This window comes from Planococcus citri, chromosome 2 (assembly GCF_950023065.1).
Source record: "Planococcus citri chromosome 2, ihPlaCitr1.1, whole genome shotgun sequence".
NCBI lineage: Eukaryota > Metazoa > Arthropoda > Insecta > Hemiptera > Pseudococcidae > Planococcus > Planococcus citri.
In genome coordinates, this window is record NC_088678.1 from 80,777,387 (window position 1) to 80,804,220 (window position 26,834).

At 35.5% G+C, this 26,834-nt stretch overlaps 1 protein-coding gene across 7 annotated transcripts in view; it reads right to left on the minus strand.

Annotated features, from left to right (window-relative positions):
• numb (NUMB endocytic adaptor protein) overlaps positions 1–26,834 on the minus strand; it is a 145,890-nt gene that overhangs the window by 59,755 nt on the left and 59,301 nt on the right. For 2 of the 7 annotated variants that reach the window (XM_065353441.1, XM_065353439.1), the window contains exon 1: positions 1,284–2,150. The exons of 3 other annotated variants lie outside the window; for them this stretch is intronic. In XM_065353441.1, coding sequence (XP_065209513.1) covers positions 1,284–1,382 — 99 coding nt within the window. In that variant the 5' untranslated portion in view covers positions 1,383–2,150. Of the gene's footprint in view, positions 1–1,283; positions 2,151–22,886; positions 23,180–26,834 lie in introns of those variants that run through there. 2 more of the 7 variants (XM_065353444.1, XM_065353437.1) reach the window with 2 other exon arrangements.

Consider the following 26,834-nt stretch of genomic DNA (forward strand, 5'->3'; position numbering starts at 1 on the left):
ACGTTCCCAAATGAGCTGACTCTCTTTATAATCAAAAGAATACCTAAGCGAACTTCAATTAACCAACAAAAACGAGTATTGAAATACTGTACATACATAAGAAGTACAAGCCGAGTAGTTTCTCATTATACCTATGTACCTTTATATAAGATGAAAATCTAAACTATTTATTCATTTCAATCAATGTATGTACCTACATTATTATATAGGTAGGTACACGAAAATACCTCGTGGCGACATGGACACTTGCATCAGGGTACTTGATATACCTACCAGTGATCTTGGTACATAATCGTTCACATTTTAAAACCGTTCCCATGTACCTTTACCTACATATATCCATACAGGGTGCCCAGAAATATCGAGTACCCCTAAACAAGTTTTCTACTAAAATACTTTGGTTGGTCACAGTGCATGATAATAATGATAGCACATGATTCGTTGTTGGACTGGAGAGCTAACATTCCACCAATCATATGGATCTATTTCACGTTGCCAACCTATATTTTCAACGAAAAACTTTCTTAGAGGTACTCGATATTTCTGGGCACCCTGTACCCCAAGATGAACTAGGTACCTATACTATAACTTGGACCAAGGTGCACGTATTCGATTTTTTTTCCTCCTTCAAACACGACAGACATCTCGTCTTATTATTGAATTGATGCAGCCAGAGATCGCAAGATGAAAAGCCTCGATCTTGGTGTTCTTTGTGTGCTGTGTGCACGCCGAATGCACAAGCACATTGCGTAAGAGAATCTAAGCAACGTTGCCAAATACCTTCGGAGCGTTTATTTTCACGGAGAATACCTATGTAGTATATTGTATTAGTGTGCGAGATCGAGATTCGATGAAATGGCAGAATAAACTTGTATTTTATAGGAATTTTTTCAAGTTAACCAACGACAACGAGTCAGAGATGTTTCTTCGATCAACTCTCAGTAGTGTTATGATCGTTTTCAATTACTCAGCGATGATTAGGGTACTCGAGCTTATATTTTCAAACCTCTTCGCGAACAAATTGTTAGGAAAAAATTTGCAAATTCATTCGAATCATCTTTCCATTTAGGGTAATCTCACTCTAGCATTGATTTTCGAGCCAATCGACTCCACAGCTCTAACAAAATAGAACACATAACCTCTGGTATATAACGGCTCTAGGTCGCTCTAATCTACACAATGACATCAGCTTTCTTCACCAGGCGATGTTCGGTTCGGGTATTCGAACAAAGAACCATATGGAACTAGCAGTAGTAGGTAATTTCTCGAATACTTCTACTCACTTTGGATTTAGTTTGACGCATACTAGATGATCTTCTGAAAGACGTCCCATGTCGATCCAAACGTTCGGGATGGTGATGATGACTAGAAGTTGCACCCATTTTGGCACACACTAAAAAATAATCAGGGCTTCCAGAAAACAGACCACCAACACCAAAATTTTTCAACTAAACACTTCCACTCGGACGATCACCACTAAGTACACGACGATACACGAACACAGATTTATCAATGGAAAGGCAGATGAGGCAGAGGTAAATGACATTTGATAAGTGCCACTGACACAGCCGGCATCTATGAATTTCAAAATCACCGACCGTTAACTACTCTGGCAGCATTGTCGTCGTTGAACCGTAGCCAGTGATCCAAGTTCCACACACAAACACCATAAAACCGTTTAGATCTCTACGCTGCACTGAGGCAAATCATCGCCCAGATTCGCACTTTTCGATCGTCCGCGAACAACACCACAAAACACTATCGATCAACCGCAGAATACCTTTTTTTTTTCGTCGTCGTCGAAAAAGCACACCGAACACTTATTTTTAATAACTTTCTCGAAAAAAAATCACCGATATTCGGACACTGCACTGGTCAAATATACGAGAATAGCTTTACACTGCAAAAATAAAAAGGTAAAAGAGGTAACCAAAATAATGAAAAACAGAAGAAAAAAAATACGTTAAAACCCCGACGACCAGCACGACTATAAGAGTAAGAGAGACAGAGACTACGTAACGTATCCACAGCAGACCGTGAGAACTGTGAAAGTTGATAAATAACACGACGACGGGGAACCGAACACACTCACACTACCTCTACCTCTAACTAAACTCTAGCAGCTACCACAGCATACGAATACTACTATACTCGTATACACAAACCAAACCTAAACCAAACCAGCAACAGCTAACCATCGAGTTAGGGAGAAGAAGAGAATCCATTGCTCTCTGCGCGAGCCTACCTTATCCCGGAAGTAAGCCAGGGGTAAAGTGTACTAATAATAAAGGCTATAGGTGGATAAATATGGTGAATTTGCACCCGAGAGCTTCAGGGTTGATATTTGCATGGAAGGTTGGTACCCTTGAGCACCTTCCGTCACGAAAGTTTCAGACCCCCAGGACCCCCCGTTTTTGAGAAACCCCCCCTTTTCTAAAATTACAATAAAAATTTTTTTCTCAGCCCCATGTGAACCGATTTTTTTAATTTTTTCGTATGTTGTAAACATCCATAAGAGGCATCCCCACAAAAAATTTCAACCCCCTCCCCCCATATTTTCCCCGCAAAATGGCGTTTTTTAGTTTTGTTTGCCCGTTTTAGCAATGATCATGATTCGGCACAAAAATGCGAATAGCATTTTTAAATGTATTTTTGACTCCTACAAAACATATATTTTTTTCAAAAAAAAATTTTTGGTGGGCCGTGGTCAAAAATTGAAAAAACCAACGAGGGGGTTAAAAATGGATTCTGGTGTAAATCATTGTTTTTGGTAAACAAGGTGTCGTTTCCATATGAATCGAACCCCCCGAACACAAATATGACGCCCAATCTTATGCTACACTCATCCACACCCCTCCAGCGCCTCTGCCCCCTTCTCAATTTTTACTATATCAAAAGTTGAGCTATTTTCGTAATATTGGTGTCGTTTTCAAGTGAATCGAACCCCCTGAACACGAATATGACGTCCAATTTTATGCTACCCTCATCCACACCCCTCCAGCGCCTCTGCCCCCTTCTCAATTTTTACTATACGAGTATTAAAAGTTGAACTATTTTCGTAATGTTGGTATTGTTTCCATATGGATCGAACCCCAAGAACACGAATATGACGTCCAATTTTACGCTACCCTCATCCACACCCCTCCAGTGCCTTAGCCCCCACCTCAATTCCTACTATATTAAATATTGAGCTATTTTCATAATGTTGGTATCGTTTCCATATGAATCGAACCCTCCGAACACGAATATGAATTCCAATTTTTTCCTACCCTCATGCACACCCCTCCACGGTGCGTCTGCCCCCAACTCAATTTTCACTATATTGAAAGTTCAGATATTTTCATAATGTTGGTATTGGTTCCATATGAGTCGAACACTCCAAACACGAATATGACGTCCAATTTTATGCTACTCTCATCCACGCCCCTCGAGTGCCTCTGCCCCAACTCAATTTTCACTATATATTGAAAGTTCAGATATTTTCAAAATGTTGGTGTCGTTTCCATATGAATCTAACACCCCGAATACGAATATGAAGTCCAATGTTATGCTAACCTCAACCACAACCCTATACAGTGCCTCCGCCCCCACCTAAACCATAAATGTTTTCACCAACTCTGATCAATCTTCTACAAATAATTACTCGGGTTGTTATTACTTTTAAAAGTATGTTTCGCGAAGGTTGAAAACTCGTAAAACAATGACCATCGCAAGGTTCAAACTTTAACATTCACGTTTCGAGGTTTCCATTCGTGCCAAAATGACACCCAGCATTATGAAAATAGGTTTAGCATTTCAAATAATAAAAATTGTCGAGCTGGCTGTAGCCTGAAAGGCGATGGATGAGAGTAGAGCTAAATTGGACTTCATATTCGTGTTCGGGGTGTTCGACTCATATAGAACCGACACCAACATTATGAAAATATCTGAACTTTCAATATAGTGAAAATTGAGTTGGGGGCAGACGCACTGGGGAGGGGTGTGGATGAGGGTAGCAAAAAATTGGAATTCATATTCGTGTTCGGAGGGTTCGATTCATATGGAAACGATACCAACATTATGAAAATAGCTCAATACTTAATATAGTAGGAATTGAGGTGGGGGCTAAGGCACTGGAGGGGTGTGGATGAGGGTAGCGTAAAATTGGACGTCATATTTGTGTTCGGGGGGTTCGATTCATTTGGAAACGACACCAATATTACGAAAATAGCTCAACTTTTGATATAGTAAAAATTGAGAAGGGGGCAGAGGCGCTGGAGGGGTGTGGATGAGGGTAGCATAAGATTGGGCGTCATATTCGTGTTCGGGGGGTTCGATTCATATGGAAACGACACCTTGTTTACCAAAAACAATGATTTACACCAGAATCCATTTTTAACCCCCTCTGTTGGTTTTTTCAATTTTTTACCACGGCCCACCAAAAAATTTTTTTTGAAAAAAATATATGTTTTGTAGGAGTCAAAAATACATTTAAAAATGCTATTCGCATTTTTGTGCCGAATCATGATCATTGCTAAAACGGGCAAACAAAACTAAAAAACGCCATTTTGAGGGGAAAATATGGGGGGAGGGGGTTGAAATTTTTTGTGGGGATGCCTCTTATGGATGTTCACAACATACCAAAAAATTAAAAAAATCGGTTCACATGGGGCTGAGAAAAAAATTTTCATTGTAATTTTAGAAAAGGGGGGGTTTTTCAAAAACGGGGGGTCCTGGGCGTCTGAAACTTTCGTGACGGAAGGTGCTCAAGGGTACCAACCTTCCATGCAAATATCAACCCTGAAGCTCTCGGGGGCAAATTCACCATACTTATCCACCTACAGCCAATCCGGAAATATTTCATACATGAAAGAACAATACAAATCGCTCGATACGTAAAATTGTCATTATTCTTCGAACGATCATTATTAATCCATTTCCATCCGCAGGTTTGATCTCGTCAGCTCATTTTTTTTGGTCGATTTTCGTCGCTTTTGGCCATTGATAATGATGCCGATGACGATGCCGTCGATGACGATGGTCTTTCGTGCTCCTCGTCGTTAATAATAACGCCCCCTTATTTGTTGTCAAATTATTTCTCAATCATCTCCTCGTTAAGTATACACGACTCTTTTAATTACGAGCACGAATTCTCATATTATAGTGATATTATTGTTTCTCGTTATAATTGGATCCATTGGGATTGGGAGGTAGAATCCGCCGAATACGCCCTTCTTCCACGAGGAGTTTTCATTCTTTTAATACTAATTAGTAATCGAATCTTGCTCCAATTACCTTCACTTTCCAATAGTTCGACTTTGCAACGATTTGAAATCGAATCGAGCGTCTGTCTAACGAGTGCGTCAATTTTCACAGAAATTTGATATCGTTCGTTGTGGCGAGAAGAAAATCATTGAATCGATTCGGCGAATATATCCATTCATTGGAAAAGCTATCATCTGACTAATAATCGACTCGGAGTAGTTAACGAGAAAAAATGAATAAAGGCACAGGTGTTCGCAAATTAAGGCTTGAAATAACGTCCTAGTCATATTCAGCTTCAAAACTGCAGAAAGGACCGAAGAAAAAAGGGACAATTTGCCCTACAAGCTTTGATCTTAAGTGATTAGCAATCAAAACTATGTATTCGATTTATTTAGGGCCCTTCCCCAGTTGACTAACGCAGAAGGTATCAATGAAAAACACTTTGATGAATTGGATGAAAAAAATCACAAAAATTTTAGCAGGCATTTGGCAGGACACATTCAAATACATACAATATATTTCAAGAGGAAGGTAGGGAGAAAAGAAGAGAAGAGGTTGAAGATTTATTCGAATCAGAATTTTTTCGGCCAAAATTTACCATTTTTAAAGAGAACTAGAAATGATAAAGATAAAAAATTTGAGAGAAAATTGAAAAATAAAAGAAGAATTACTTCAAAGTTTCATCAAAATGATTGAATCAGGACTTTTTTGCATTTCAGACAAAAAAGCGAGACTTTTTCTGGCAAAGGTCATTATGAGAAAAAAGGAGGAATTTTTGGACATTGTGGCAAAAAAAAAAACATGATTTTTGATTAGAACTTTCAGACAATTTTGACTAAAAATCGTGAGATCATTCGGCAATTTCGACACAAAACAAAAATTTTTGCACACAATGAGTAAAGTTTTGCTGGCAAATTTTGAAAAAAAACAACTTCTGGAAAAAGGCAGGATTTTTAAAAATTGTAACAAAAAAATCTAGATTTCTTGGCAATTTTGGCAAGAAACAGAAATTTTTTGGCATCGATAGCAAAAAAAGCAAAATTTTGTAAAAAAAAAAAAAAAAAAAAATTGTAAAAAAAAAAAACTGAATTTTTCTAGTAAGTAATTTTGGGCGAAAAATGAGATTTTTGAAATTGTAACAAAATAAGCGCAATGGTAAAAACGAGAAATTTTGGCAATTCCAACAAAAAAGGCAGGAATTTTTGGCAATTTCGGTGAAAATTTCAAGTGAATGGCAACATTTTTTGGCAATTTTAACAAAAAGCAGGATAAATAAAGAAGCTATGATTTAAGTATTGGTTTATCTTGAAAAAACAAGAATTTATTTACACTTCAGGACATTTTCACAAAAATAAATAAATAAATGAATAAAAAAACAGGAATTTTTGGAAATTTTACAAAAAAAACAATTTCAGAAGAAAGAAAGGATTTTTGTGGCATTTTTGGCAAAAGAAATTAACAAAATCAAAATTTTCACCTGAATTTTGAAAAAAAAAACAGAAATTTTAGCTACTTTTGCAAAAAAAAAAAAACAAACAAACAAACAAACAAACAAAACAAGAAATTATGGTAACTTTTACAGAAACGCAAACATTTTCTGACTGCGTATTTTTACAAATAAAAAAAAAATGAAAAAAATAAAAACGAATAAAACATGAACTTTTGGAAATTTTGGCAAAAAAGCAAGATTTTTTCAAAAATGTTTCCAAAACAGGAATTTTAGGAAATTTTGCCTCAAAACAGTAGGATATTTTGTTAAAAAATGAAACTTTTTTGTAAGCTGAGAACTTCAAAACAAAAAAGCAAGATTTTAAACGCAATATTCAAAAAAAAAAATGGAAATTTTGACCAAAAAATCTTGATTTTTTTGAAATTTTGATTATAAACAAAACTTCATTGTTTTGCCAAAAATTAGATTTTTTCGTCATTTTCTATGAAAAAAAAGAAGGAAAAAACAGGAATTTTGGCAATTTTGGTAAAAATTAGGAATTTTAGTATTTTTGTTTTTTTTTTTTTTTTTTACAAAAGCATGATTTTTAGGCAACTTTAACAATTCTGGCAAAAACACGGGATTTTTTGACACCTTTGTTAAAAAAAAACAAAAAAAAAACTGAAATTATTAATGATAAAATTACACAAATTGGTGCATTTAAACTGATCTGAAATTACTGGATTTTGATGCACTTTCTCCAAATTAAAAAAAATATTGTTTTCGCTACAAAATGCAGTTTAAAATGCCCAGGGTGTCTAACAAAATTTCAAAATCAAAAAGTAGGACTTAAGTAGGACTTTTAGCAGGACTTTCAGCAGGTAATTTTTTTAGCACTTACGGAATTTTTAAGGTGGGAGGGGGTAGGGTCAAAATTTTTGTAAAAAAATGTTTCTTATGATTTTATTTAAACAATAAGTAGACACCAAAAATATAACGTTTCACTCCAATTTTTTGATTTATTCTCTCCTTATAAATTTTTAAAAAGGGCAGCTCTCAAAAATGTGTAAGTAATTCAAAATCTAAAGAAGTCGACAAATGAGCCTTTTAAACAAAATTTGTTCAAAATTCCGGAAAAGGGGGAAAATTGAAAATTTGAAAAAATCTTATTGAAAAAAAAGTAGGACTTTTGGATAAAATTGTTGAAAAGTAGGACTAAAAGGACTTTTGAGAACAAGTAGGACTTTAGTAGGACTAATAGGACCAGTAGGACCTGTTAGACACATTGATGCCGATTAACACGTTACAGAAAAGATTTATTATCTACTCTGCCTGGCAGGGAATTAAAAACACACACACAAATTTCAAAATATTCTAGATAAAATTAAGAAATTTCAAATACATTTTTCGAAAATTTGAAAAAATGTCATCATTAGGGTAACAAAAATGATTTTTTTAGCCCGATCCTCTTTCCTTTCCTCTCTATTCCTCTTCCTCTTCCTCAAATACATTATCATTAATGTTTATGTTTATAATGAGTGACGATAGTCAACTCGAACTTGTATGTATAAATTTTAGCAGATCTTTAAATTCAAAATATTGTCAATTTTGAAGCATATAGCGGTGATTCATTTCAGGGAAAGGACCATAAATTAGCTGCCATTATACATTTTTTTGGGATAAGCATTAGTCATCGATGCGATAAATCTCGAAAATTTCAAAAATTACAGAATTTACTAAAAAAAAAGCTAGCGTAGGTCATTCTTGTTTTGCTCTGCAGCAATTCTTATGGAGTTCCTCAACTTCCAAAGTACTCAAATTCCGCATCAACATACCACTCAACTCAACGAAACTCGTGTGTCAAGATCAGATCACACTATACCAATGAGTCATTCTCTACATAGGTATTATTCATAGCTGATGACAAGGTACACCAGTTTTACCTTCCAAGACCACGATACCTGGTTTGGTATAAACTGTATAGATGCGCGTACATATAATGAAACCGTTTGCTGCGCGAACCAACTATTATTTTAGCCACATTCCCCCTTTCATTCTACAATCCAACTAAGCTCGGGGATCTAGAACCTGTCCTCTACCTCGCACCTCTCACGTGTACTCGACTACTGAATACCCGCAGACCCACACCTTCCTGTGGTACCTCTACCTTTATATGTAGTATGTGTATGTCGGAATCATTTACGCCATCATTGCACAGCATTCGCAGACGATTTTAGGAACCACTCGCGAGATACGTAAAAATCTACGAGAGTATGATTAACTTAAGGGTATTCTTTACACCTTTATCAGTAAGTGCGGTTTCTGGTTGCATACCAGTTTTTCCTTAACATGTATGTTTACATTTGATGATTTACTTCGCGAACGACCAAAAATCACGAACTGCAGAGGTGCATTTCTTCTGTCTATTCATTTCATTCACAGTCAGACAATGGTGCATACGCAAACCCACTTTTAACAATATACCTACCCTCTTCACCCCACACTTGCATAGTTTTTTAAACCGTCTCAGCTTCTTGTTGTAAGTATACGTAGGTGTAGTGAGATACATTCGAGAATGACTTTTGTGTTACTGTACTGTATACACCCTACCTACCCATACCTAGACCTACACCCTGCTGTGTATTTTTATACTTTTTCTCTCAGTTTGTTTTTTTTTTCTCGCAAGTGTTATAGATACCTGGAGTGCATAAGACTACAGTAAGCTAAATTAGTAAAAGAAGAGAGGACATACTCATGCGAAATATTGAATTTTTGAGGGTGATTCTGATGGGACCTTTCACACTGATCTCGAGAATGAGAAAAATGATAAAAAAGTTCCACTTCATAAGCATTTTCCGCAAAACGAATTTTCTGATTGAAAATTTTTTTCAATTTTTCATCGTTTTTGAGGGTAAAAAATGCTACACGATCAAAATGTTTTTTAATTTTTGGGTCAATATTTTTTTTAGAAGACAAGGGGCTTCACATGTTTTTCAAATTTTGTTTCGAGTTGCGTAATAAAGACCTATTGCATTTTTGCGAATTTTGCTGATAAAATTTGAGAATAATGAGAGAAATTTTTCAATATTTCACTAAAGTTTGCCAATTTTTTGTCAATAATCGTGTTCTAAGATGTCGCTTTTTTGATGGAAGTGTGCTAAACCAAAATAGCTCAAACCAACAGGTTACAGGTGCCATTGAAAATCACCAAAACTGTCAAAACTGTGCAGTCCTCTGAAAACATTTCGAGAAAAACTTTATATTCAAAAATGGGGGAAAAAATTGAAATCTTATCAAATAGACCTAGAAAGCTGACATTTGGAATATACCCTATTTTTGACCTGCCAAATCGATTGGAAACTGTTTCAGACCGTTTAGAGTAGTTCTGAAGCCTCCAGAAGATTTTTAAAACTTGAAATTCCCACAAAATTTCATGAAATGGTGTTGGAAAAACGAAATTTATTCTGCAAACCAATTTCAATACGCTACGAAGTCGACTGCAGGTGGATTTCAAGTCATTTTAGAGTACTGGAGCCTCCAGGAGATTTCTGAAACTTGAAATTTTGTATTTTCACAAAATTTCATTAAATGGAGATGAAAAGCGGAAATTTACTCTGCACTCTAATTTTAGCACTCTCCGAAGACGACTTCAGGTGGGTTCAAGTCATTTTGAAGCCTCTCTTGCGCCTTTTTGGAAACTTCAATTTTTTTTTAAATGCCACAAAATCTGTCCGAATTAGCTCTAGCTTGTACTGTGCATAAAAGTTTCAAAAATCTGCTGGAGACTCTAGTAATAATTTTCAAAAAGTCTCAGGAGGCTCCAAAATGACTTGAACCCACTTGAAGTCGTCTTCGAAGAGTGCTAAAATTAGATTGCAGAGTAAATTTTCGCTTTTCATCTCTATTTGATGAATTTTTGTGAAAATTTCAATACTGGAGGCTCCAGTAACTTTCAAAAAGTCGCTGGAGACTCTAAAGTGACTTGAAATCCACCTGCAGGCTGCAGTCGACTTCGTAGCGTATTGAAATTAGTTTGCAGAATGAATTTCGTTTTTCCAACACCATTTCATGAAATTTTGTGGGAATTTCAAGTTTTAAAAATCTTCTGGAGGCTCCAGAACTACTCTAAACGGTCTGAAACAGTTTCCAATCGATTTGGCAGGTCAAAAATAGGGTACATTCCTAATGTCAGATTTCTAGGTCAATTTGGCGAGATTTTAATTTTTCCCCTCATTTTTGGCCTTTTGATTTTCAAAAATTCACCAAGAATCGAAAAAAGCACTTAAGCACTTGAAATTTTGTCAGTTCCTTAGGACTCCCCTTTAAAAAAAGTAGTCGCGGAGGATAGGCTGCGGGCTGCAATTGACCCTTATGCGAGTCCCCCAACTAATATAAGTAAGTACTTTTTATACGACCAGCTTCGTGTTTTATTGCAATTGAATGTTCTTTTCAGATGTGCCAATTTTCCTCAAAGAGAGGAAATTTTTCAAAATATGCATTGAGATTTTTTACTTCTACTACTATCTCCACCTCTTTTCAAAAAGAACTGCCCCAGTTCTAAAAGATAGTATACTTGAGATTCTGCGTGGCGTCGATCAATGATCAAGGTCCGTCATTGTCCTCAAAATCCAAGACCTCTTTTAGAGTTCTACTGAGTGGTTAAAAATTCTAAAATTGCTTAGTTTTAGGTAAGTAAATTAGTATTTTGAAAATTGTTTCTTCCCAAATATTTTGCATTAAGGCAAAACATCGAAAGATACTCGTATAATTTCTGAAACGGGGGAATACTTTGGAATTCAGTTGTGTCAATTTTTCAATCATTATTGCCAATTTCATAAACTCGAAAAATTTGTATCAATTTTAACCAATTTGTCATCAAACTAAAATACTAAATTAGAAACTAGTACTTACTAGTTACTCAAATAATTTCAATTTATTGATGAAAAAAAATGAAATTTTACTAAGTAGGTAGTACACTAGGTACATGACATACGTATCAAAAAAATTTCCTGGGTGAAACTCGAGTATTGTTAAGAAAACCAAACAGGCCTATACGTGAACTGGAGGCTTTAGCTTTTAAAAATTGATAATTCAAGAAGTAAAAACATCATTTTTGACGATCAGAAAAGTCTATTTTTCAAAATTTGATACTTAGTTTTAAAAAATTGAACAAGAACAAGCGTTTGAAATTTCATATTTCAAGAAGTAGGTAAAACAAAAAGCCTTCAGTTGCCTGCTTCGCTACTCGCAAGTTACTGTGTTTTCAAAGCTTTTTTTGAGAAAAAAAATTGATAATTTCGAAAAATCGCTACGTACTCGGCTAGATAAAAGAATAAACGTCATATTAAAACAAACTCCATTGAAATCGGTTAAAAATTCACGGAGTAATCAGGTGCATAAGTTGAGCATTTTTCTCGAGCTGAAACAACTGATAACAGTGGTAAAGAATACCCTTAAGGCAGGCGTGTGATTTTTCATTTAGTTTAGTTTTTTTTTTTTCATAGAATACTGTAAAAATACAGCAGCAAAGCAACACAGCTTTGAAGAAGAAGAAAAAAAAGGATAAAATTATACCGAAATTAAGAAGATGAGTATATAAATCGTTCACCCGAAGACCGGTTTTGTAGCTGGCGACCCAGACTGCTTTTCCTCTACTCTGATGCAGAGGTTCAACACACAAATCGATCGTTTAATCCTTTTGTTTCTACATAGGTACTTTTTCGAATCAAGTGGAAGGACAGGGCAAATTACACGTTTTGAACCCCGCACTGGCCTGAGGAGAGGGGGGTGTCAACAGCACGCATATTTTAAAGGCTACGTGTTTTTTGTTATTTTGGCAACATCGTCTCGTCATTGCGTTCATCAAAACAAAGTGTTTATTTTAGGTAATCTGCCAACACAACCAGCTTCTCCTCGTCATCGCTACTCAACTTCTCTATGCGTTATCATCGCGTATTTTATCAGTATTATTTGCGCTATTACAATACACCGATAGGTAATTTATCATATCGAGAGCATTGTTTGTAAAAAGCGAAGCTTTCTCAATCGCGAGGTACCTGAATGATGATTCACCACAGTCAACATACCTATAAGGTGGTCTACAAACTATACATAGTCAGTCAGAGCCGAGACTTCGATGCAGAAGAACTGATGGGCCAGTAATAAATTTTTACCCTCTCTCCATTCCAACACACGCAAAAAAAGACTGAATTAAAGTTCCCGAGAGAATCTAAAGCAGGTTTCAATCAGCCAAAGATCCAGTTGGAATTTGGATCACGCAATCACAAGACAGAAGAGCATCCATTCCACACCCCCCCCCCATCATGTCTACAGTTTTGAATGAATAATCCAATTCACATGCTGCAAATACTTCTGCGATCCTCGAACTAAGAGTAAGCCAATTGAACAAAGATATCGATTATGCGAATCGAGTCAGGTGACTGGAAAAATGTAGATGAACCCAGCACAAAACATTTGTACACGTCTACGTACCCTGTACTCTTGAGATCTGACAAGCCCGTATACTTCATTACAGTCTACAAAAATGGTGGTTATAACTATATCCATAGATCGAGCTCTTATAATTCAACCACACATGGCATAGAATACACGAGCCGGAGCGAGAGTTCCTCGACGAACTCTGTGGTCTTCTGTGACCTTGAAAAAAGACTGAGAAAAACCGAACCGAATTGTTCCAAAGTCTTTCTAACCAACTCTCATTTTTCTTTTGTCAATCCATTGACTCATCGCGTCGACTCTGGAAATTCCAGCTTTTAATCCAACAAGATGAAACAATTCCTCGCACGATGTAGGCACATTAAAATATCACGTCATTCTGTCTGTCAAATAGTACAAGTACATAGTACGAGTATGACAATAATTTCACGTTTAAATTTAACTCTGGACGTAATTGCTTGCTTACTGTACTACCGTAGTATATACGATGAAGTCGACCGACTCGACGTATGACATAGAAAAAAAAACAAAGTTAAAGAGAGAGAGGGGAAATAACACCAAAACACGTATTAACGTATACGTCATATCGTATATAGTTAATTGACGTAATAGGTATAGTAAAGGTACACTTAAGCTTCGTCATCGAGCTGCTCGAACATGTGTGTTTTTGAGGATACAATTACACATATTTTCCTTCACTTTCGGTGGCACTAGCTCGCTCAATACACATCACATCACATCACACATCATACAAAGACACGCACGCGTATTATTACATTTTGCGCCATATATAATAAAATAAATTTTGTGCTGTACTCTTTTACACAATGATAATAATAATCGAATGAAACGAGACGCCAGCGCCAGCCACAGGCAAAGGCACGCCATGGGAATTCCATTTTTAATGTTATCGTATGTGTACCTGCTGTGGCGTCATATAACTTTCACCCATATTACGAGAATAATGCTATATATGTAACCTTGCTGAGGGATTATTTTCAGCAAAAAATGCAGTAATTTCATTTCTCGTAAGTAGGCGACATAATTTTCCTCGAAAATTAACGAGATGTGGGCATATAGGTAGGTTATTTTTTGGAATTTTTTCGAGTAGGTAGGTAGTTGATCAAATTTCCTAATCCTCCAACCCCAGTGGATCATTTTTTTTCAACTTCACGGGGGCGAATAATGATTCCTCGGAATACTGAAAACGATTTATTATAAAAACACCTTTTTCTTGCCCATAAATAGGTATGGCATCAGGGATTATAATTATAAGGATTTTTTGGAGCTACACAACCAGTATAATTTCAATCTAAAAATTTTTCCAACCCCAATTTTTCCAAATTGTCCCCCTATTTTTGGTACTACGACTACGAGTACGAGTACCTCTACCTACCTACACAACAAATTTTTAAAACTACACAAAATGTGCGGAGCTACATTACACATTAAAATAATCTCTGTATGTGTTTGTGTATGGTATTAAATTCACGAACGATTCACAGTTGAACGACAACACAATTGAACTGTTAGTTCACAAACGACTCAGTTCAATTGAACGATTCGTTCGCGAACGATTCACTTTAATTGAACGATTCGTTCGCGAATGATTCTTTGATTTACTTCATGCATTATGATTTTACATAATTTGAATTTTGAACGATTCGTTAGCGAACGATTCACTTTAATTGAACGATTCATTCGTGAACGATTCACTTTGATTGAACGATTCATTCGCGAACGATTCATTTTAATTGAACGATTCTTTGATTCACTTCATTAAATTGATTTTACATAATTTGAATTTTGAACGATCAATCGAACGATTCACTTAAATTGAACGATTCATTTTAATTGAACGATTCGTTCGTGAATGATTCTTTGATTCACTTCATTCAAATGATTTTACGTAATTAGAATTTTGAACGATCAATTAATCGAACGATTCGTTCGCGAACGATTCAGTTTAATCGAACGATTCACTTTAATTGAACGATTCGTTCGCGAATGATTCTTTGATTTACTTCATGCATTATGATTTTACATAATTTGAATTTTGAACGATCAATTAAACGATTCGTTCGCGAACGATTCACTTTAATTGAACGATGAACGATTCGTTCGCGAACGATTCATTTTAATTGAACGATTCGTTCGCGAATGATTCTTTGATTCACTTCATTCAAATGATTTTACATAATTTGAATTTAGAACGATCAATCGAACGATTCACTTAAATTGAACGATTCGTTCGCGAATGATTCTTTGATTCACTTCATTCAAATGATTTCACGTAATTTGAATTTTGAACAATCAATTAATCGAACGATTCGTTCGCGAACGATTCACTTTAATTGAACGGTTCGTTCGCGAATGATTCACTTTAATTGAACGGTTCGTTCGCGAATGATTCTTTGATTCTCTTTCCAATTTTTCATTCAAATAATTTTACATAATTTGAATTTTGAACGATCAATTGAACGATTCGTTCGCGAACGATTCACTTTATTTGAACGAATCGTTCGCTAACAACTCACATTGAACAAACGATTCGTTCGCGAACCGATTCAGTACACTTGAACGATTCGTTCGAGAACGACTCACTTCATTTGAACAATTTTGGCTTTGGCGAACAACTCAGTCCAACTGAACAAGTTATTTAGGAATGATGATTCTATTCAGTTTATGTTGAATTAGATCATTGTTTTACCAAGGATTCACTTTACTTGATTTGAACGATTTGTTTGCTTGAGAAAGATTCACTCCGATTCAACGTTTCGTTTGCGAACGGCCCATTTTGAACATACGATCGTTCTAATGAAGTGAGTCGTTCGCGAACGACTCAGGCTACCTGAACGATTCATTCCAGTTCCAAACCAAAAGACTTATCATCAGTTCAATTGAACGATTGGTTCGCTAACCAATAAAATTCATTAAAAATTTAAATGATTATTTTATTAATTGAACGATTCCTTCGCGAACGATTCACTTCATTTGAAATTAGAATGATTTGTTTGTTTGAGAAAGATTCACACAAACTCCAATTAAAAGTTTGTTCGCAAACGACTCAAGTACTTCGAACAAACGATTCGTTCGCAAACAATTCACTTCAATTGAACGATTCGACCGCGAATGACTCAATCCAACTAAACAATTCGTTCCGAACGACTCAGTTCAATCAAATTATTCGTCTGCTGACGATTCACTTCATCTGGATTTGGAATTTCAGACGATTTGTTTGAGAAGGATTCATTCCAAATGAGGATCTGGTTTAAAAAAGCACCAATGTCAGAGCTAAATTCAACACCTGATGAAAAAAAACAACAGTAAATTGGTGAAAGTTCAGAGCCATGTTTTGACAATAATTTGAATTTGATAGACCCTGCCCCTCAATCGAACGTTTCGTTCAGGAACGACTCTTTTCGAGCAAACGATTCACTATATTTGAACGATTCGTTCGAGAAAGATTCACGCCAATTGAACGATGTGTTCGCGAACGACTCACTCTAAACAAACGATTAATCAGTTCATTTGAACAATTGAACGATTTTTTCCATAAATAATTCACGCCATTTGAATGATTCTTTCATTTCACGAAGAATTCACTTCATTCGAATTCGAACCATTCGTTCACAAAAGATTCACTCAAAGAAATAAAAATTCATCATTTACCATGAGGTCATTTCAAATTCTGAATTTAGATTTGTTCCCAGAATAACTCCACAACCACCACTACCACAAGCAGTTGATTCATTCTCGAAAAGATTCACTTCAAACTCCCTGTTTCTGTTCTTCGTTCGTTTCAGTTTCTTTAAAAATATGACTTCGCTACATAAAAAATAATTCATTCGCGAACTATTCGACACAAACGAATGAATATTTTTATTCGCTGCTCCAAACATCGAAATCTACTTCAAAACCAAACAGTCGCCCTCTTTTCCAAAATCCCTCCACTCTAATTTTTTTTTAAAAAGTAGCTTCTCGCGACGATTTTCATTTTAAATACGACTTCAAGGTTACACGAGTTTATTACCCCATCGCATTGCGTAACATCGGCGCTCGAGTTTATTCATCCGAGCGAGCATGTAAAATGAAAAAAAAAAAAAAAAAATGAAAATCTCGACAAATAGTTAAAGAATTTGACATCGCATATCATCGCGTAATCTCACCATACAAAACCGAACAAGGGGAAAAGAAAATGTACTTATGAAGAATCCGGTTGTCCCACACTCGTGCTCTTATACGTTCGTTTATCGACAAAAAATTTACTCTTTAGCAACGTCATTACGACGACGAGTATCTCTACTTGCAATTCGAGAGACTCGAGTAATACATACGAATTTCGTGCCAAAAAAAGACACTTTTGACGACTATAACAGCACGACAACATCGATAAAAATTTTATTTACTTTCAATCTTGTCTGGTAATCTCATTTTTACGTACGAGTAGATAACAAATGATAGAAAAAAAAGAAACAATAAGTCCCGAAATTAAATTCAATAAACCGCGTATACACGATTTACGAGTATGTACTGTATTTTTACAGGCAGATGAGGCACAGCTCCGCCTTCGTTTCATGCATTATTCATTTAAGCGATTCGAGCAAATACCATCCCTTCCCCCGTCTCTTTAACACATCGTAATACACCGAATACATTTACATTTATACGCAGATACTATTTTCTAGCCGGTGAGAAAATTTTCTACCGCAGTGATGGGCTCAAGCAGGGGCAGGGAAATGACGCCATAGTCGGTCGTTTTACTTTATATTTCACTAACGTTACAATTTACTTCGCTGTAACGCCCTTGAAATTCAACATCATCTCGTGTTTTCTTTTTTCACGAATTCGCAAAACGGCTCATCTCTCGACTCGTTAGCTCTCTTCTCCTTCCTCATTCTACAGCAAATACAAATAACACGATGCTTTATCAGGACCACCGGATCCCTTCACCCCTCCTCGCCAACTCTAGAGGTAAAAATTCGCCTATTTTCGTACACCTAATTATAGTAATAATGAAGCCCAGCTTTTCCGTAATTTGTCACACATCTCGTACGAGTATTTCCTCGATGACTCTTCTTCCGCTGCTATAATCAACGAGCCGCATCCTATGTATTCGTTAAGTTCATAAAAATAGTGAATTGTCACCGGTAGGTAGGTAGGTAGGGGTTTCTCTCTTATGCGCGTGATGACAAAAATATTCGTATGACGATCCGCGAGCCATCGTACATCATTCTTTTTAAGGCTTAAATTTATTGCAGGCTCGTTTGTAACCGTTACAGTGACCTATTTAACATATCAACCGTGTAACTTTACGTATAATAACCTTAACCCTTTGACGAAAAAATTACGTCGTCGCCGTCGTCGGTATATTACGCCAAACACTCGTGTATTTGTTGCGCTGGGAATACAAAACAATCGCGATATTTTAGAGTATGAAAAGAGGTCTGTTGAACTATATTAGAGACCTCCTCCCCCTCCGCGAGTTTCTGTTCTGAACCTCCAAATTCTCGGCAGGAGGAGAAAGGAGGAGGACTATGAATATGAACCCATAAAAATGGATTTTTCGGAACATTCAGAAATTTTGACCCACAAAACAGAAATTTTTCATATATTTTTGACAAAAAAAATTAAGAAATTTTTGGCAATTCTCTCGAAAAAATAAAAAATATTTTCCAGTCTATTTTGGTAGACAGGCTTTCCAGAGGAAAGAAGAGGGGGAAGAGTCGTCGATTCTTTGATAATATAATATTCTGGCTAGATTTCATCAGTATTTTCATCCGCCAACTTTAATCACGTCACTAATCGATTCAATTAGAATTCATCCCCTAACTCAATTAAAACTCTAAATAAAAATACTTACTCACGCTTTCAAAATTCATTAAGCGTTATAAATTTAAAATCAAATACTTACCCATGGTTTTCGAGTCAATTAATAAACAGTAAAATTTTATAGCTGTGGGCTCTTCGATTCCCACAGCCACCCCCGATTCACACGATAATTTGGTTCTCATAAATGTCAAAACTTGGAAATTTTTATGGCTTTGGGCTCACATTTTCGCCCTCACGCCTGCGACCATTTTCAATATGAAAAAACCAAAATCTGAATACGTTAATATTTTCTCATACCAAAAGTCGACACTTGTAACAATTTGTACAAGAGCTAATGAGCTCTAAGTACTTTTTAAACCCCTTTAAAATTAACCACAAGTACATTCAAAACATTGACATGACATTTACGACTTTTTTCATCACTTATCCACTAATTATTCAGAATTGTAACCCTTTTTCATTTGTTGCGCGCACATACCCTCCAAATTGCAACTTTATGATGTCATAAATGTCACCCACATTTCAAAATTGTGCATCTTTTTGATCCTTTCCCAAAATAAATTTAAATCAAACTGTCTTACCGATTTGCCCAATTCGAATCCCTCCCCTCTAACAAACCAAATTTTAATATAAATACAATTAGGGTGAGTTTACAAATCCTCAGTTGTTTTTGGACTGCTGAAATATATACTTGAGTTCTGTTTAATGGTTTGTTTCTCAACTACTGAATTTTTAAGTTCTTACTTACTTACTTATCAAATTTTTGAATTCACGAGTTTTATTTATTTTGTTCACTAATTTTCAAGTATCATTAATTTTGGAGATTTATTGAATTTATTCGCGAATCAATTTATTGGTCAATTATTTTTACTCTCGAGTCAACAAACGTTTTTTATCGCGCATTTTATAATTTTTCACAAGATCAATCGACAATTTGGTTTTTTGGTTCGCAAATCCATTTACAGCACTAGAGATTTCCTGTATATTTTACTAGTTCAATTTATGTGACAATTGAAGACGTCATAACAAAAAGGGGTATATGACACATATGTCCTTTTTGAGACAAATCCATATTGTTATTCTTCAGACCTTCCTCTATCAAATGAGACCACCCCCCACTTCACAAAGTCGAAAAACCAGTGAGATATCGCCATTTTAAAACTGCGAAGTCGATTAAAAATTTACTTTTTCAGAGATAATGGGTTACTCGTGGTCGATTTTGTGTTGTCAACCATTATTTACCTGGTTTAAATCCAAAAATTTGCTCAAAAACATTTTTAAATCAAAAAAAAAAATTGGCCAATTTTTCGCTTCAAAAAGGACATATAATTCGAAATGTTAGAGGTTAGAGCGCATTACTGCTAACACACAGTTTCCTCCAGACTGATGGTGCATAGCATTTCATATAGTTAGATAGTGGGAAAATAAGATAAAATCATCACCATGTTCAAATATGCACATTTCTAAACTTCACAAGCACTCAAACTTTCAAACAGTTTTTTCTCAAAATACAACTTTCACACATATGTCCTTTTTGCTATGACTTCTTCAATTGGTAAGTCTCCCTTTGGAGTTTTATTTATTTATTTATTTATTTATTTTTAGTTTATTTTTCCTTACTTCGCCTAAACTTAATTTCAAATCTTTGTATTTTGTGTAAAATAACAATTTAAATATTTTCCAAATTTGACCGTAAATTTTCATATAATTAGATTTTATTACTTTTTATCCAAAATTTTGTAAATTTCTATTTTGAATTTATCAAATTAAATTTTGAAAACTCGAATTTTTGAATTTTATTTAATTTAAACTTGAGGAATATAACAATAACAATTTGAGATTTTTTCATCCGGGAGAATTTTCACAAACCCAGTACCTACACTAGAAATAGTTTTAAGCCGTTTTGAAGCCTCCAGAAATTTTTTTTGGAAATTCCAGTTTTTCACAAAATTTTATCAACAACTGTTCAAATGAACTTTGGTACTTCTATTTTTCTCTAAAAAAAATCATTTTCCCTAATCCTGGATGAGACTATTTGATGAAGCACAACCACTCCAAAAATGGCTGAAAAAGAAATACTCTCACAATCCGAAAATACGAGAAAGAGAATACACACCTGAGCACCCCCTTCCCCTTCCTGTATCAGGATATTTGGGAATATCGATGCGACCTATCAAAATATCTTAAAATTTCGCGCAAAATTCAAAAATTGTGATCATTTTTCAATTCGACCCTCTCGACAGAATTTTTCCACTGTAAATGACATAAAAAAAGTAAACAGATCAATTTTATGCATCTATCGACATCAATATTGGCTGGAGAGATTTTCAATTTTGTTATATTTCTGCTTTAAAATTAACTCAATTTTCAATAAAGTAAACCGAGAAATTTTTCCAATACTTTTCGCAATTTCAATCGATCGGATTTCTGTAGATTCCTTCACCAATAATGAAAAATAAAACTCACTCGTGTTTATCCTTTTCAATTAGTATTCTACGAGTAATATGTACGATGAAAATTTAGAAACTGATGCTCACCTGAAACAAAAAAGCAAAACAAATTGTTGATTAGTTTATTTTTTCAAAACGAATGATGGATTATAGATAACTCTTATCATCACTTGAAGTGAATAGAATTTGCTTATCTACGGCTGATCTTATTTTGAAAACTATTTGTATCAATATCAAAAATCAAAATGAAAAGAGAATACTCGAAATTAGTTACGAAAACTTCGCATTTAGAGGTGTACAAAAAAGTGGAGGGGATGAAATGGACCCTTAGATCACAATTTAAATTCAAAATGAGAAACTTCTATACAGTATTGATCTTATTACAGTATAAACTCATATTCTATCAATTTTCATACATAATTTTCATCAGAAACTCAATCTCAATTCGTTCAACCATTTTACCAAAAATTGACGACAAACGACGCCATCATATAATTATTTCAAGGACATGGTACATCGTGTAGAACCTAGTTAAATTCATCTTGATGATAATCATTATCAAGATAGGTAAAAAAAAAGTAACAAACGAGCCGTATAATGCTGATTTAGCAAAATTTACTCGTATACCTACCAGACTCACATTTACTTTGTAAGTAGGTGTATTATTGTATGCAATCTACATCGAAAATACCAATAATTCGCAGCAAACGAGGTACTTAGGTACTTGTAAGTAAGATTTCTTAAAACTCATCTCAATCAGCAGCTCTCCACTCGCATTAAAGCATTCAACGAACAAAACCTTGCGATTATTTCTGATCTAAGCTACTAGATAAATATTGCCATCTGCATGGCTTTTCGAGGCCACTTAAGGCCCAAGGTATCTCGACGCACGCGACCAACTACTGGAACTCACTCAAAAGAAGAAATTATGCAACTACGCGGATCAAACAGAAGCAAAAAAAAAACAAAACGTGCACCAACAAAAGGTGTAAGAATAAGAAAATCTTATAAATACGACGACAAAGAAACTTATCTAGATACAAGTGGAAGATACGAGTCTAGAAGAGTATATATTGAAACAGTAAATAAGTATAACAGAGCAGATATCTATACTTAGAGCAAAACTAATAGAATAGCGACCTTGTGTAATAAATTCGCTGTATACGTTAATTATGATCGCAGCAGCGGCGAATAATTTGCTATCTATACTTTGAAATAATGTACATAATAATTCATCGCTTAGTTAAAATACCACCACAGCCGAGGGTTACACTGCGAACAATTTATTCATTCGATTGTTTTTTCACTGCCTTTTCAAATAGTTACCCTGCTGTAGCAAGTCTTTCCAAGAATTTAAATTTGCACAGAAGATATTTTACCGGTAAATTAAGAAATATTTGAGGGCTCTATGAACAAATCTCGAAATGTCGAGCTCAATAATTCCAGGAAGAATACAAGTAAAATAAAACAAGTACCTGCAAAGACTGAATAGGCAATCACCACAACGATATTGATAATTGAAAAACTGATCCCAACAATTTAAATACGCGAGACCTTTCAATTCTTATTTTAAAAACAAAACCGCGACAACGAAAAAAGATTCCGCAATCTTTGTCACATCCTGAAACACATCCGAACTCTGACCAACTGAACTCACCAAACCATAAACTCGATACAGAAACGATCGCATTCGAAAAACAAACACAAATATCCGATGTATTTTTCATTTTCAACGATCGATATGAAAAAGATAAATAAAAGCTAAAATTTCATCATAATAAACCATACCTACACGAACGAGACTTATGTACCTATATGTACATACGTATAGGTATACGTAACCATATTTTGAACTTGATAATTATCAATTTTAACGTACAAGTGTACCGTTATCCGTTCACGCCATCGTGATTTACCATCTATCTTTCGTATACAGTCGACAGATAAAGAATATTACACAAGAATATCCCACCAAAAAAAAAATACACCGTAAGATACATCAACGGCAACGTATCCGGAAAATCATCATTAATTCGTGGAGCAAGGCGAGATCGACTGCAGAAATTTTATCTCGTAGTTTGGATTGGTTTTTGTTCCCATTTCCTCGACAATGATTGAATACAAGATGATATTTGGTGAAAATAGCTAACTGACAGTAATTAGAATTTTAGAGAATCACACTTCTTAAAATCATTACATTTTTTTTCAAATTTCCAACACACTCAAGTCGTTCCGATTAAGTCACCTTTATTACAGGATTTAAAGCAGCATAATTTATTCCAATTTAAGCAATCTTTGGAATCTTCCTTCAAAATATACTACCAAAAACAAAAGTATTTCCTTCAAAATTTTGTAAATTTTACTGGATTTTAGTATTTTTGAATTTTGTATGTACTTTTTTTGGCCAGTAAAATAATTAACCCCATACCTTAATTTCCTTGACTGCAGGTGATTTCAAGCCATTCTAGAACCTGTAAGGACGTTTTGTTAATTCTACGTATGTTTCAAGTTTTCAAGCATTAAATCAGTTGTGAATAATTAATTGGTCAAGTAAATCCCTAACAAGCACGAATTGCAAGCACACGTGACACAGGCTAAATCCAATCGGCAGATATTTAACAAAGTTTTCTCTGGAAAACTGGAATTTTTAAATGTTGCTGAAGGTTCCAGAACAGCGTGTTCAGGTAGGCTTCTCTGTCTTTCCTGCAATTTCTCTGAACGCATCTATTCAAGGCCGTGTACTTGTTAACAAGCACTAATTGCAAGCACACGTGACACAGGCTAAATCCAATCGGCAGATATTTAACAAAGTTTTCTCTGGAAAACTGGAATTTTTAAAATGTTGCTGAAGGTTCCAGAACAGCGTGTTCAGGTAGGCTTCTCTGTCTTTCCTGCAATTTCTCTGAACGCATCTATTCAAGGCCGTGTACTTGTTAACAAGCACTAATTGCAAGCACACGTGACACAGGCTAAATCCAATCGGCAGATATTTAACAAAGTTTTCTCTGGAAAACTGGAATTTTTAAAATGTTGCTGAAGGTTCCAGAACAGCGTGTTCAGGTAGGCTTCTCTGTCTTTCCTGCAATTTCTCTGAACGCATCTATTCAAGGCCATGTACTTGTTATCATTTCCTTCCAGTTTTACTTTACTGTGTTCTTCTCAGAGCATCAATGTTTCTTCCAACATCCATAGTTGACATGTTTTCAGTTCTTCCTTCCTATTCTTGATCACAAAATCACGTTTCTTTTGGATTTGTGCTTTTTCCCATAAGGTATTTGGGTCCTCCTCATCCGTGTGATCAATACTTATTTGGGCAGCCAGTCTTATCCTTTCTTGGTTACTAAGGTAAGGTGCACCGGGGGAAGTCAGAACGTTTTTTCACAATTTCAACTTTGATCAGCTGTTACTCTCGTACTAATGAACCAATATGGCTGAAATTTGGTATGTAGGTTCCCATAAGGGTTCTTAACCTATGGTAAAAATTTCAGCGCGATTGTCGCAGTAGCTTTCGCACAATCGAATAAAATGTAACTTGTTCTGACTTACCCCACTTTGGGGTAAGTCAGAAAATCTACAAAATTAATTGGTATTATTAGGATTCGACCCTGATCGATGCGCAATATGTCGAATAACATGTTTTCGAGGTCGTAGAATCCAAATCTGGAGTTATTTTTTTTTTGTAGGAGTGGGGGGTGAGGCGTGGGGAGGGGGCAATTCCAAATTTTTCGTACATTATTGTGTAATATGTCGATTGATATGTTTTCAAGGTCGTAGACTCCGAATCTGCAGTTATTTTTTTTTAGGAGTGGGGAGTGAGGCGTGGGGAGAGGGAAAATTTCGAATTTTTCCCACATTATTGTGTAATATGTCGAATAATATGTTTTCGAAATCGTAGAATCCGAATTTGGAGTAATTTTTTTTGTAGGAGTGGGGGGTGAGGCGTGGGGAAAGGGAAAATTTCAAATTTCTCCTACATTATCGAGTTATATGTCGAATAATATATTTTCTAGGTCGTAGAATTCGAATCTGGAGTTATTTTTTTAGGAGAGGGAAGTGAGGCGTGGGAAGAGGTAATATATAAAATTTTTCCTACACTATCGTGAAATATGTTGAATAATATGTTCTCGAGGTCGTAGAATTCGAATCTGGAGATATTTTTTTTGTTGGGGTGGGAGGTGAGTCAAGGGGAGAGAGAGTAAATTACAAATTTTGCCTATATTAATGTGTAATATGTCGATTGATATGTTTTTGAGGTCGTATAATTCGAATCTGGGGTTATTTTTTCGCAGGGGTATGAGGCGAGGCAAGAGGAGAGGAGAAATTTCAAATTTTGCCTATAATATTGTGTAACATGTTGGTTGATATGTGTTCAAGGTCGCAGAATTCGAATCTTGAGCTAGTTTATAGGGTCGAGTGCTATTCAAGTATCACCGTTTGGGGAGAGGGCCCCACCCATGCGAACCTACGACTCACCTTCCACCTTCACCATAAAAAATGACTCCGGATTCGAATTCTACGACCTCAAAAATATATTATTCGACATATAACACGATAATGTAGGAGAAATTTGAAATTTTCCCTTTCCCCACGCCTCACTCTCCACTCCTACAAAAAAAATTACTCCAAATTCGGATTCTACGATTTTGAAAACATATTATTCGACATATTACACAATAATGTACGAAAAATTCCAAATTTTCCCTCTCCCCACGCCTCACCCCCCACTCCTACAAAAAAAATAACTGCAGATTCGGATTCTACGACCTCGAAAACATATCAATCGACATATTACACAATAATGTACGAAAAATTTAGAATTGCCTCCTCCCCACGCCTCACCCCCCACTCCTACAAAAAAAATAACTCCAGATTTGGATTCTACGACCTCGAAAACATATTATCCTACGTATTACACATCGATGAAGTCGAATCCTAATTATCAATGTTCACTTTTCTGACTTACCCCATAGCACTAATTTAGGGGGTAAGTCAGAAAAAGCGATATAAATAATGAATAATTGAAAATTAACAAAAATTGAATACTTGGGGTTTTACATTATTGTTTTAGGAATACTTTCGCTTATAATATCACTTTTACTGATCATTTCTTCTGAGGTAAAAAGCAGTTTGAAAAACACTGATTACAATTTGAAATCAAATTCAAAACAGCAACTAAAAATGAACCAATGAAAAGCCTGTAAAATGAAACTGGGTCGCGAAATTTTTTATGCTGTGATGAAGTAGGGGTAGTACCCTCAAGTTACCCCTGGGTAGCGCTTCGGCAGATATAAGCCTCTAAGAGCTAGAGCAGTTTTTCTGACTTACCCCGAATTCGGACTTCCCCCGGTGCACCTTATATGCAACTTTTCTTTGTTGGTTTCTTCCCACTGCGAAGATGCAATTTGAATGAAGCCACCAGCAAT